Genomic DNA, 14,222 nt, shown 5'->3' with positions numbered 1-14,222 from the left:
AGATTTTGCCATTTTAAGAACATCTTAAGGAGAAAAAAGGGGATGTAAAGGACATATGGATAATGAGATCCCTCAGGGAGACCCTTATATGCAGTGCTTAGGAATGCCTGAGAGGTTTAATGCAGCTTTAATGTAGATTTTCTTCTTCATGTGCAGGGCTGCAGCTGAAAGCAGGGCTGCCAGACTTCCCTGGAGTTCTCCTGCCTAAATGCCCATGGGCCCAAATCCATTTTCCACCCACTCTCTGGTGTCACACTGGTAATGTGCACCCTGTATTGGAGGCGCTGCTTGGGAGCAGAGGCCTTTGGGTGGTGATCCTAGAGAATTTCTCAGCATTTCTCCTCTTAAATTTTGTTTTTAGAAGTTCAATGTCTCATACACAACTGCACAGTTTTCAGTCTGTATCTTTTTGGTGGTTTTTTGCTCCCTAAACAGAGGGAGAAAAAAACCCCACCTTAAACCACCTTTTCACCAACACGTCCATCAGTGCAAAACTTTATCTCAGAGCTGGCATTTAGATGCGAACAAAGCAAGCGAAACAGATTGCAGGTGAAACACTCTTAACTTATTAGATAAGGCCAGATTTCCAGAGGTATGCAGGTGATTTAGTGGCATTGTGAAAAGCTGGAAGTTTCCTGCCTCCAGCCGTTCACAATTGCAGGCAGAACCATCTAAAACGCAGCGGCGCCGGCCGCCCGCACCTTCTGATTCCCAAATTCCGCCGAAACCCTGGCCCCTGCTATTGTCTGTTTATGTTAAAATCAATTCAGCCCAGCGTTTGTTGAGCTGTACCTCTGATCTGCCACGAGCACCGGTGGTTATTATCCCGCTCGGGTTTCAGAACCGCTTTCCCATTATCCATAATTTTCTGCATTCACACTGTTAGGCCGATGCCGCGGCTGCCGCTACCTGGGCCCCGTGAATAGCGGAAATCTGTCACGCCGAAGGCAGATCATAGGCAACCCGCTGGGGTTTTGGGCTGCAGAAGTCTTAAATGAGAGTAGTTTTGTGGTATTTAGAGAAATAGCGTCTCTCTTTTTTTATTTTATTTTTTTTTATTTTATTTTTTATTTTTTTCCCCCAGCGCGGAGCAGCAAATCGCAGCAATTGGGCCTCGCTCAAAAGGCAATTCCACGGTTCAAACGTTGAGGTTTAAACTCGGTTTAAAACATCTCAGAGATGCATTTTTTTTTTTTCAAAGTCACCCAGAATGTGCTCCTGTGGGGCACCCTGGGGTAGGTACATTCCACAGAGATCTGTTGCAAAGCTCTTTTTGCACTTACGTTAAAATACCATGAATTATTTTCTTACAAATCGTCCACCAGCCCCAGAAATTCTTCTTGTTTTGAGGGGTTAAATAAAAATTTCTCCCTGCAAAGAGGATTTGGAGGGGTGGATCCCAAATGGACAAAGGATCTCAGGCCAGTCCTTGACTTTGAACCTTATTTTATAGAGCAGACACCACAAATAGAAAATTTTGAAGAGCGAATTAGTGCTCGCTGTGATGGAAATATAAAGTGGAGCTCTCTGATGAATCTAAACAGGCAAAAAAATGCACCTTATACTTAATCCTTTGAAAGAGGGAAAACTGAAATATGAAATAGTGGCTCCAGTATTTCAAATCCTGCAGCCTGTGGCAGTTTAATAGAAGAGATGAGACTTTGTGTTCTGCACCAATATTCATTACCATGACAGTGTTTAATATTATGCCAGGATTAAAAGTCCTGGTTTGGATCAAGCTCTATTAATCATGCCATATATCCAAATTATTGTTCCCTGTCTTTCAGGGGATTGAGCACCATGGAAAGAATTATGTTCAGTTGAGTTACGCTGTGCTGCTGTCTGTAGATTTCTCTCAAAATAACTTTATTTTTCTTTTTTTCCGTTGCGCAAATGAGAGTAGTCCCTCGAATGAAAATAAGCAAAGTAGTTTCCATGTCTGGTGCACGTATTTATTAAACTCTGTCTGTGGTTTATATTTTTCTTCATTCCCTTCTTAAAGAAAAGGAAATGATCAGTTCACAATCCCTGCAGATGGGCTGTTGCCAGCTGAGGTTGTAAAAAGCATATGTGAATAATACAAAACAAGATGTCTTTCACCCCAGAATATTCATTTTTCAAAGATCCCACCTATTCCCCTAAATGTATTCATGGAAGGATTTTTTTCCTAGCAGCTCTTGGAATAAGTAGATAATCACACAGCTCCAAGGGGGTTCCAAATAACCATTTTTACTGAATTTACATAAAAATCCCAGGCTTCACCTCTGGTACATTCTCAAGCTGTTTCTGTAGGGGGCTTTAAAAGGGTCAGTTGCAGGATTCTGAAATCCCAGACATGGGGATGATGTTTTGGCACCACAAATGAAGTTTCCAGCCCCCATCCGAGGCCTGAGGATTTGTCCTTTCAGGGATGAGCACAGTTCAGATCGTGCCTCCAGAAGAGTGGCACTCAACACCTGGCAGAACACTGCTGTTTTCAGGTAATCCATCAGGAGGGGCCAAAATTAAATGCTTTAATTATGGTGCTCCTCAGATCCTAATTCTCCCCGGTGTCAGCAGCGAGGCAACTTTCAGAGCTCAGCTCGGGCTCATTTGTCTAACGAACCACGGGTTTCATTATCCCAAATGCAGATTGGATTTCCCTTCGAAGGACCCCCAGATGCACAGGACAAAAGATGAGGCACAGTCTCCAATGCATCATCTTTGCTGGAAGAGGTGAAACCTCCCTCACGGTGTGGGTTCTAATTCTGCAGACAAATTAATTTCGCGTTTGCTGTGACAAGAACTTGTCACCAACCACAAAATATTCGCCATCTCCTTTTCTTCCCCAGTTAGTAACTTATGGTTTTGTGATTCTGCTGCCTGTATGGTGGAATATAAATTAAATTAGTGCTCCTGGATGCTCTGAAGGTTTCAAATAAACTGCAGATTTATGTACTAAGACACTCTCATATTTATGCGCTGTTTTCTTATTTACTCAGGAGAAAGCCAGACTTTGTCTATGAAGTGTAATAAATTTGGGAAGTGCACTCATTGTTTCTTTATGTGCTCCAAAACTTTTTAGGCCCAAGCAGTTATTGTTTTTAATCTGGTTTTTGGAAGGGACTGAATGACAGAAAGACCCTAGAGAGGCAGCTAGAGACCGGTTCACCAGAGTCAGCTCCTGACCTTCCAAGGGATAGCAACATGCAAAATAATCCCACAAAAATTCACAGGGCTGCATTTATTGCACTAGGTTTTATACACAATTACCTACATCTAAAGGAAAGTTTCTCACCTCAAAGCATCAATTTCTAAATAGGTGATTTGTTCCAAAACCAAATTTAATCAAACTGGTTTTATTTAACCTTGAAAGGTTTACGTGGCCTGGGTAAGAGTTGCTACTAAGAGATTTGGTCATAAAGATGGAAACTAGCAGCAGAAAAAAGTCAAACCAGCCAAAAAACTTTTCTGCAAAATGCAGTGACTGAAGATGTTGGGAATTCTGTAGCCCTGAGGTGTCAATGAGGAATTCAGATATTCTCTGGGAAGCTCCATCCCACGGAACTGGTTGAGTTATGGATCCTCCCACATTCTGCCCCTTTACCTGTAGCTCAGGTGGAGCTACTGTCCTGACACAGGAATCCTTTCTCCTGATAAAATCCAGGCTCCCTGGCAGGAGAACAAAGTGCTGTGAGCTATTTGTTGTCTTTAAACACGGCAAAGCTGATGAACTCAGGTTGCTCTGTCCTCCTGCTCAGCTGACATCAGGAGTGAGCTTCAAATATCCTCATGTTTGGCCAAAATGAGCTGAGCTTGCCTTGGAACATCCCCAAGGATGTGATTAGAAGTCTGTGGTGTGGAGAAGGAGAACAGGGCAGTGCCTTCTGCTCAAACCTTGGCCAAGCTGACAGAAGGGTCTTTTCCCATCGAGCACTGCCTCTGATCTTCGTGTCAGCACAGAATTCCCTCCTTCAGGAGCAGCCAGTGCTGGGAGAAAACAAATGAATGGAAGAACAGGAAATATGGAGATGAAGCTCTTCAGGTGGCAGAATGCATCTAATTATTGTTACCTTCACCCATATGGCTGTTGGTTCCCTTTAATCGCTTTGTTATATATTAAAAAAAGAAAAAAAATTTAAATCCAGGAGAGACGCCTTTAAAACGAGTCATTAAACGCTGCTGGCATTCTTCAGGCTGCTGTTGCACAGTTGCTGCTCACCCAGTGTGGAATATGCAGGAGGATTTGAGGAGCCAGCAGTGCTCTCGTTCCTGTGGATCAGGCTGGGAAGGTCCCCTGGCTGTTTTCCTGCCTGGAGCACAGCAGTCGTGAGCCAGACTCTGTCTGCACTAGAGCTGTGCTCCTTTTAAACAGCTGAAAAGCACCTTGCTTTATAATAACTGAATAAGTAACTGAATAAATAACTGAATAAATAGCTGAAACTAACTTGCTGTAGGGAAATCCCGCAGGAATGCTGGAGCACAGGATTAGTCTGGAGGAAAGAAGGCTCCAGGGAAGCCTCTCTTGTTGCTCTCTCCAAACACCTGGAGGGAGCTTGAGCCAGGTGGGGATGGGCTCTCCTGACATGACAACGGCCTCAAGCTGCACCAGGAGGGGTTTGGATTGGATTTTAAAGAAAACTGGTTCATTGAAAAAGCGGAGAAACATCGGGAAGAGCTGCCCAGGGAAGTGGTGGAGTCACCTGTTGGTTTCATATCTTGTTTTCTCTGTGTTAGAGCCAGGATTAATACACAGGAGTCACTGTTTTGTGTCTGGACTCGGTGTTTATTAATTCTTATCTATATTGCAGCCTCACGAGTCATGAGCTCTAACTAACAAGGTGGAAAATGGAGGTAAAATGGAGCACCTCTCTGTCTCTACAAGGTCCTTTCAGGGACAATCTGTCCGGTTATGAAATGCCTCATAATTATTTTTTACTTTAAACCCAATAACTAACTACTTGAAGTCCGCAATGTGGACTCCACTAACCAATTACAGAAAACCACCCAAACCCATGGAGAAGAAGGAAGAAGAAGGTGAAGAAGAAGGACACAGACAACACTCCGAATCCTCCATTTTGCCTCTCATACACACCACTATATACCAAACCCCAAAATTCTCAGCTTCCAGAATTCCAACAGTCACCAGCCCTGGAAGGATTAAAACCACGGGTAGATGTGTCACCTCCTGCCATTGGTTTAGTGAGCAGGTGGGAGGTTGGACTCGATGATATTGGAGGTCTCTTCCAGCCTGAATGATCCCGTGATTCTGTGCCAAGGTTCCTGGAAGAGACAGCACCTTTAAACAGTTCAGGAAAAACAAACCTTTATAAATTCCTCAGGAAGGAATGGTTTTAAACAACATCTGAAATAACTTTCGGACTTGTTGGAAATAAAGTTAACAAAGGTGGTGGTGACAGTGGCTGTTGTCCAGAGAGATCTGGAATTTTTTACAACTTGAACCAAAATGGGGAAAAGCAGAATAAAATCTCAGTTTTGCTTTGCAGCCCTTTCACTGGTTTAACAATATCTGACATGTCCCAGTCACTCCTGCTTGTAGGAAATTGTTCAGAGAGCTCACATTTCTCCCAAATCCTGCTTGTTCTCGCTTAGAGGGAAGCTGTGAACATCACAGACACACAGCCTCAAAATGCAGAAATCAGGCCCAAACTTCCTGAATTATTAAGAAATTAATCCATTTTGTATTTGTGACTTGATTTCTTTGTTCAATAAACAAGGCCTTGAACTTTAATAATTTAAGGTGTGAGCAGTTATAGTCTCTGCTAAAAAGGAATAAATCCTTTGTAAGTTAGCACTGCAGTCAGGCAGAGACCTTGGAGACTGGAAACAAGGACTTGTAATTTCCATGAAAGTTGTGTTTTCAGTTGCTGTCGATGTTCCTTCCAGTGGAAAAGAAGTCAGCACTTAGCCAAAGCCTCTGTAAAAATCGCAAAACTGAATATCTTAGAAAAAGCAACTTACTTCAGTTTGCAGAAACAGCAAACAACTGTGAAATCCGCCACTATTAATATTTCAAAGTGTTTTGGTGACATAATAGATCATGAAAGTGAGGCTCCTTTGGTTTGTGATATTACCAGAAATCCAAGATGTATTTATAGCTGCCTTCACACTTCACTGTTTTGTGTTGATCTAAATATAAACAAAAATGATAGAGAGCTTCAAAAACATGAAAAAAAGGAAATATTCCTTTTTTTGTTTCTATCTCCTTCCAGCCTCAATGTTTTTTTCTTTCCTCTCCTCACACAATTCTCTGTCTGCTCCTTTCTACCTTGGCTCCCATTTTTTATATTTAGATTTATGGGTATTTTTAGATCTTTTGAAATCTTGGCCAATATTTTCTATTTTGGGGTATGAAAATACCTTTAGTGCTACAGGGAATTTGTGTGCTGGGAGAACCAGTCAATAATTCAGTACTTCTGTGGTGTTTATGTGGACTTGCAAAGTCATTGCTTCAGTGTCACAGGCTTTAAAAACAGGTTTGAGCCCCAGGTAAGAGTTACTAAGGGGAAAATACAAATTGGCCCAAGGATAAATCATAGAATTGACTGAGGATTTCATCCCCTTTTGGATCTGTGCTCCTAAATAAATTGGGCATGCTATAAAATCTCAGTCTTACATGAACCTCTGTATGTCATGCTTAGAAATTATTCCTTTTTAAAAACATTGCCACTCTCAAGAAAGGATTTAACACTCTTTTTCCTCTGCTGTAACCAATGCTGTCTCTTTTTCTCCAAAAAATACAATTCCTTAGCCCTGTCCCCAGCATTAGCTGGAAGAGATCTGATGGGAAGTCCTTGGCCAAGAAAATCCAACACAACAGGAGCAGAGGAGTTCTGGAAATCCCCAACGTTGAGCAGGAAGATGAAGGTTCCTACGAGTGCATGGCAGGGAACACTCGAGGAATAAACATTGCAAGAGGTCAATTGCTTGTCTATGGTAAGCAGAATTAATTGAATTTTGATTTTTAATGGAGAGCAGGGTGGTGTTCAGTTGTATTGTGCAGATGAAGTCTCTCAACCCCTTCCTGAAGGTAGAACGTGCAGGTCAGGTTAAAAACTGATTAAAAACTGATTAAAAACGGATTAAAAATGGATTAAAAACTGATTGAGGGCTCTCAGTGACCTTCCCTGAGTTACAGCCTCAGCAAATAAAGGTATTCTACATCAAAGCTCGGACTGGAAATGTGGGAAGTGGGAAATGTTAAGGAAAGGCGGAGAGAAATCCCTGTACATTTGTGTACAGGGAGGGATCAGTGTCCAGCAGCAGATGCAGAGCAGGGAAGGATTCAGGAGCCTTTGGTCTGGTTTGGATTTCACCTCCTCTGTTGACATTAAGAATAATTATTGGTGAAATTCCTATTAAATAGAGCTGTCTGCAGATAGAGGTACAAGCTCAGGAACAGCTTTCCCAGTCAGGACAGAACTCTGGAAAAGTGTGAGAGGTGACCAGAGATAAACAATCAAGTTTTTAACAGTAGAAATCAACAGAAAGATTAAGCAGGGAAAACTCATCCCATTCCTCCCTCTCCTTCCAGCTTGGCTGAAAGTGGAGGATAATCTGGGAATCTTCTCCCTTTCCTTGTGCATTGATTCCCTGCAGTCCCAGTCCCAGGGGATGGTCCCTTCTAGCCGGGGTGAATGATGTCTCTTTAGTGGAATTGTTAACACCCAGGGAAGGCAACAGATTTTGACAGGAATAAGAGGAGAGATCTTTCCTTTACCTCATAAATCTTTCAAAGGAGAAAGTTAAAAAAAAAAAAAAAAAAAAAAAAAAAAAAAAAAAAAAAAAAAAAAAAAGAAACATAACAGCAAGGAGAAAAAAAATCACAGCAAGTAAGACTGAGCCTCCAGTTAACATCTGTTGAGAAGACTCTGGGAAGTATTTTCTTTTTTTTTTTTAAGTAAATCTCTTCTAATGAAGAGATGCAGGCTTTGCTGATAAGCTACCAGGCTCCTGCAGCCATGGCTAATATCGAGATATATGCCAGGAATAGAACAGTCTGCTGCTGGTTTAAATATTTCATTATTTCCTTGCTTTCAGGGAGTAGTTTTTGCTCTCATTGCTCACTAATTTTTTTTCACTACGTCAATCAAGCAGTTCCATTAAAATTAAGTTCAGTAGATTACCTGGCTGTGATTGATAACAGCACGGGCAATTATAAAATTATGATCAGTTAATTCAATCTAAGACAATGTGCTTATTAACTGTGCTTTGTACATTAATTAATAGCTGTTCACAGTGCAATGTATAAACAGCACTCATGAAGCCTTGGCATGAGGGGTTTTTTGTCATATTAGGCGTGTGCTGGTGAATTATCTCTGTAATTGATTTCCTCTTGCTCCTCTTCTGCTCTCTGGGGGTTTTCCTCTGGAGGAAGGTTGTCTCCAAAAAATTGGGATTTTTTTTCCTGGACACTGTTTTGTGTGTGATCCCTCCAGCCCATGATCCAGACTCTGAGAGAAGCAAAAATTAGATGTAATTAGGAGTGCTTTTAAGCAAGTGGAACCTCATCCTTATAGGAACTTTGAGCACCTAGAGGGTCTCCAGCAGAGGGACTGGGGATGAGGGATGGAGGGACAGGGCACAGGGAATGGCTTCCCACTTCCAGAGGGCAGGGCTGGACGGGAGACTGGGAGAAATCATTCCCTATGAAGGTGATGAGGCCCTGGGATGGAATTCCCAGAGCAGCTGTGGCTGCCCCTGGATCCCTGGAAGTGCCCAAGGCCAGGTGGGGACAGTGGAAATTGTCCCTGCCCATGGAATGAGGTGTTATTTATTCACTCCAGGTCTCACCTCCTCCTGTCTCTTCTGTCTCAATGTCACCTTCCCCAGGAGAATTCCTGCTCAGCGCAGCCTTTGAGGCTCAGTTGTTCACAGAGCTCCTGGCTGATTCCTGCAAATTCTGCTTTTACACCTCAGTGCGTTTCCTTAGAGGAAAATTTTGCAGAAATCGGGTGTCTTGGCGCTTTCAACACATATGTCCTGAATTTCAAGCGTTTAAAAGTCACCATTTTTGAAAATTTTTTTCTGCAAAAATGGCTAAAGCTCCACCAAACTCCCCACCCCTGAACCACTTGACTTCAAACATTTTCCCAAGCTTGCTCCAAAGTTTCATGCCAGGGAATTGTTGTCCACAATTCACTTGCAGCATAATAAAAAAATGCGTTGAACAGATATTAATTAGCCCTGCTCAGTTCATTAATTAATGGCAGCACTTTTCTCCTGCTTAAAATGCTTTGCATATTCCTTTCAGCACCCCCTGAATGGGATAAAAAAATCCAAAATGCCTTTCTGTCTCTCTATGACAGTTTATTTTGGGAATGTAAGGCAAGAGGAAAGCCAAACCCTTCCTACAGCTGGTTAAAAAATGGCCAGCCCCTCGTGTCAGAGGTAAGATTCTTGTCTCCTTTGATTTTTTCCTCATCTTTTTGTTGTTGTTGTTGTTGGGTTTTTTAACATTATATTAATTTTGCAATATATTAATTAGGTTTCAAAAAATAGCTAAAGATTAATGTATCAAAAGAAATATAATAGCACAAATTCTTTGCGACACAAAGCCTCAAGGCTTGGACTTCATCTTTGTCGGAAATGTATGAAACTGGAGTTTAGAGAGAGAAAAAAACCCCACTAATTTCTTCATGTGAATTATCTAATTGCTACAAGATATGGCTGTAGGTATAGAAGGGCTTAAAAATAGGAATTATAATTGGTGAAAGAAACACTAAATACATTTGTAGACGTAATCTGCAGTTTGGGGAACTGGTAGGATGCCAAAGGACTGGCAGAGGAATCCAGAGCTGAAATTGCAAAATGTTCAGCCTTGAGTTGCGCTTTTCTTCTGTTTGTGTTCCAAACCAGTAGCTGGGTGGACCTTTGGTCTGGTGCAGAGTGCCTGCTCTCCTGCTGAGTTAATCCTTTACCTTAATTAATCCTTTACCTTAATTAATCAGTAATCAGCAGAAAATCAGCTAATTTTTAGGGTAATATTTTCTGTGCTTTGTGGAAGGATAATCCAAAGAAAGTCATGTAAAAGTAAAAGGAAGAGCTGGAAAACTGCAAAATGTCACTTAAAAGGACCAAGTGGAAAGGGAGGTAGGAGTCCAGGAGGAGAGGGGAAGTTTGGAGCTCAAACACTTGAGAACCATCATTGGGTCCTTCATCAGCCAGGTCTTTGAGAGCTTCCAGGCACAATCCTTCTATTCCCGTGGTGGCCAAACTCTGACACATCCATGCTCCAGCCTTCAGCTGGTGGCACCCTCACGGAGAAGGAATTTCTGTGATGAGAAGCTCTTTGCATTCTGCTGAGGCCAAATTTCCCTTTTATTTTTTTTTTTTTATGGATCATCCATCCAGCCTCTCTGGGGCTCATCTCCGAGGCATTTTCACTTGGATGGAAAAAAATAACACTGTGATTAATTCCTGCCTAGCAAGAGCACATACAGGAGAATTTCCAAAACATATGGGCTAAACTCACACCTGCTGGGCTGCAGAACCAGCATTTATTTGATTTAGTTGTACTTATTTAAAGTAGTTGGAGTGGGGTCCAATCTTCCATATAATTTTCTGCTGGATCAGGCCTGAACAGACCTAACCTGCATCTGGGGAAAATAGCCAGAATTTACCTGGACTGCAATTTTTCTGAACCTGCTCGTTGCAGTCATTGTCACCTTCTTGTGAGCGAGATTATCTTGTTTCTCTCTCTTGGAAGGCAGCAATATTTAGAGTCTGTCACTCTTCAATTGCACCGTTTCAATAAAGAGGAATGAAGCTCTCGACAGACACATTTTCAGCCAGCATTTTCACAGTACTTACAGTGTGCTGTAAATGCAATTCTTCAGGCAACAAAGTGCTGGATGTTATTGCTCAATGGGCAGAATGGACACTTTGGAGGGGAGAGTTACAAGGGAGATGCAATAAAATATTCAGTTTGTCGCAGCACCCAGCGTGTCGGAATTCTCCCAGGAAGAATGACATCCAGATGCTTTTCACCCTGGGGCTGATCCTGATTGTCTCCTCTTTGTCAAAGCTCTCTGCCATGACCACCTGGCTGGTCAGGGCAGCATTCTCCCTGCTCGTGTACACGGTGTGCTTTATTCTTCTCTTTGTCTGCACAGCTCGGCAGAGAACGGTGGGGAATTTGGGATAAGGATGGAACACACGAGCCTTGCTTCAGAGAGGGGTTTTGTATTCAAAGGGTGTTTGTAAAAATAGAATGCATTGAGAGGATAGCAAACAGCCTGGAGGTAAAACTAAGTATGCAGAAGATATCTGTAGCGAGAGCCTCGGAAAAAAAAAAAAATTATCAGTGGCTGGGTAATGTAATGCTGTTAATTAGTTTGCCACACACCAGCCTTGCAGCCCCAGGCTGTGCTCTCATCACATTTCCAAGCTAAATAAGCTTGGGCTGGGTCAGTTCGTGGTTGGGAGACCTCCAAGGAAAAGCTGGGCTGGTGGAAAACATTCCCTGAGTGTGTGTGCTGGGACCCCTGAGCCCTGGGCTGACCCCAGCAGGAAATGGGAGATTCTGCCCCTCTCAGGTGAGAGCCCACCTGCAGAGCTGCCCCAGCCCTGGGCCCAGCACAGGGAGGAGCTGGAGCTGCTGGAGAGAGCCCAGAGGAGGCTCCAGGATGAGCAGGGGGATGGAGCAGCTCTGCTGGGAGGAAAGGCTGGAGAGCTGGGAGTGTTCACCTGGACAGGAGAAGCTTTGGGGTCACCTCACTGTGACCTCCCAGGACCTGGAGGGGATAAAGGAAACATGGAGAGGGACAATTGACAAGGGATGGAGTGATGGGACACAGGGAATGGCTTCAGACTGCCAGAGGGCAGGTTTAGGTGGGATATTGGGAAGGAATTCCTCCCTGGGAGGGTGGGCAGCCCTGGCACAGGGTGCCCAGAGCAGCTGTGGCTGCCCCTGGATCCCTGGCAGTGCCCAAGGCCAGGCTGGACACTGGGGTTGGAGCACCTGGGACAGTGGGAGGTGTCCCTGCCATGGCAGGGGGTGGGAGGGGATGAACTTTATGATCCCTCCAACTTAACCCATTCTGGGATTTTATGACAAATGTTTAACACTTCCCAAATACATTTGAGATGCTCGTTCATCAAACACTGGAGTGCATCCCCTGACTGTGTACTCCAAACTCCTCCATTCCTGCTCCAGAGGCAGGAGAGCCAGGCTCAATGAGTAGCAGCATCCTCTCAGTGATATCTGTTGTTCAAGCTTGCACTTGGTGATGGGATTTATATTTCCCGTGGGTATCTTCCAAACTCATCTGTTTGGGGGAATGTTTTTTTTTCTCCTCTTCCACTTTGCAGTGCAGCTATTATTGTCTCCAGAGGGTAGTAATTGTAAAATCACAAGATATTTAGCTTTAAGTTATGATTGCAGCATGAAACAGGCTTTTTTTTTTTTTTTTTTTCAAAAGCAGAGCAAGTCAAACTTCTTTTAATACAGCAAACTCCAAGCTCTGCTCCAAATTTCCCCACTGTGCAGCTTCCTCTATTTCAGCAGAATTTCTGGAGAAAGTTGGTGTGTGTAGAAATCCAGGCCTGGAGGAGAACACTCTCCCTGTGCTCTGAGCAGCTGCCTGGGGCTCTCCAAGTGGAATTCAAGTGTTGTTTTCCAGTGGAGCTTTTCCTGTGGCTCATTTTTCTGTGACTCAGGGCGTGATGATGTTTAAAATATTCCTGTTATTGGAGCACATCTGTGTCCTGTGGATCTTTTCTGATCACCTGGGGTTATCACCATCAGATTTATCTGATGGGATGATGTTTCACCAGTCAAGGATAAGGTGCTGCTTCCCAAAATCCAGGTGGAAGATGCTCCAGGCTCCCAGTGTGGAGCATCTCTACCTGCCCTGTGGTAGCACCTTTGGTGCCTCCTTCATGGAGAAGGATAACCACAGATTCCCAGTGCAGCAGTGCAGGGAAAGACATGGAAAACCTGGACAAACCAAAGCCACTGCTGCAACGTGTGCCTGGATTTCCTGAAAAGCTGGAAGAGTTCAGAGGGCTGGAAATAAAACTACCACCACCACACAACGCGGTGCACATCCCATTTCTGATGTACCCATCCTCATTACCGCCAAGAATACAACATTTCTGCTTCTGAATCCTGATCAGGTGCATCAGTGTGATACTAAAAAACCTTTTATTTGTTCACTCATCGGCTCTGTCGATGTTTTTCCCTGTTTTTTTTTTTCTCTTATCAGGAAAGAATTCAAATAGAAAATGGGACTCTGCTCATCCCCATGCTGAATCTGTCAGACTCAGGCCTCTATCAGTGCGTGGCAGAAAATAAATATGACACCATTTATGCCAATGCTGAGCTGAGGGTGATTGGTGAGTAAATGTCACTAAAATACGCAGGTACAAGTAAAAAGGACACTCGTTGAAAGAAAAAATTGAATTTAATAAAACCTGGCAGTTCAAACCTAGTATTTCTTTGCTTTTCACCCACATGGAAATGTGGGATTTTTTAAAGTTTAATTTCTTGGCTTGTTTGGGGGAAGAATCTAATCTATGTGTGGTCTTTTTTTATTATCACATATACATCAAGTTAATGAATGCTCTTTCTCGCTTAGGTTGAGTTATTAATAGTTATTCTGCAGGTTTTTAAAGTTTTTTCAGAAAGCAGGGGAAAGAGTTTGAGCTATAAACAAAGAGCATATGGCAAATATGGACATAAACAAATAACATGGAAAAAAGGAGTCGAATGAATGATAACCACAGATGAACATGAATGGAATTTGCTCATATATTGTAAAAACATTCTGTTGTAGACTTCAAAATGTAAAGTTTGCTCCACAGACTAATATCAGTGAAACCAGGAAAACGCAGACTTCAGGAGCACGCAGTGTCTTGTGTTTTCTCCTTCTCCAAGAGTGAATTCTCACATGAGCCGCTGGAAAAATAAACATATTTTCAGCAAGCAGTGTAGGCCTGTGAAAAGAAAGCCAGAGTAGCACTGTGCTTGTGACAGAATATTCTCTGCAGATGAATATATGTGGCTGGATCAGGAGTGTGAAGTTTATCCTGATGGGAATCTGGTCCTCCATCACAGACAGACCAGTTCTCCTGGTCACCAGATTTCCTCTGGAAAGTTTGTCAGAGCACACAGTTCTAGGCAGACAGCTTTAGAAACAGAATTCTTTGGTACTTAGATACGTTTTTAATGTTAGATTTAGATTTCCTTTTGCAGAAATCTGAAAACCAAAACAATTACT

General features: G+C 42.9%; 1 protein-coding gene across 1 annotated transcript in view; it reads left to right on the top strand.

Annotated features, from left to right (window-relative positions):
- The window catches only part of LOC136366241 (contactin-6-like), a 76,053-nt gene that overhangs the window by 26,915 nt on the left and 34,916 nt on the right, over positions 1-14,222 (top strand). The window contains exons 5-7 of the mRNA XM_066327163.1: positions 6,752-6,936; positions 9,254-9,390; positions 13,209-13,338. Of these exons, the coding sequence (XP_066183260.1) occupies positions 6,752-6,936; positions 9,254-9,390; positions 13,209-13,338 (452 nt within the window). The remainder of the gene's footprint in view (positions 1-6,751; positions 6,937-9,253; positions 9,391-13,208; positions 13,339-14,222) is intronic.

Source organism: Sylvia atricapilla, chromosome 11, assembly GCF_009819655.1.
Source record: "Sylvia atricapilla isolate bSylAtr1 chromosome 11, bSylAtr1.pri, whole genome shotgun sequence".
Classification (NCBI taxonomy): Eukaryota; Metazoa; Chordata; class Aves; order Passeriformes; family Sylviidae; genus Sylvia; species Sylvia atricapilla.
The sequence above is the reverse complement of the archived record's forward strand: the minus strand, read 5'-3'. Positions and strand labels throughout refer to the sequence as shown.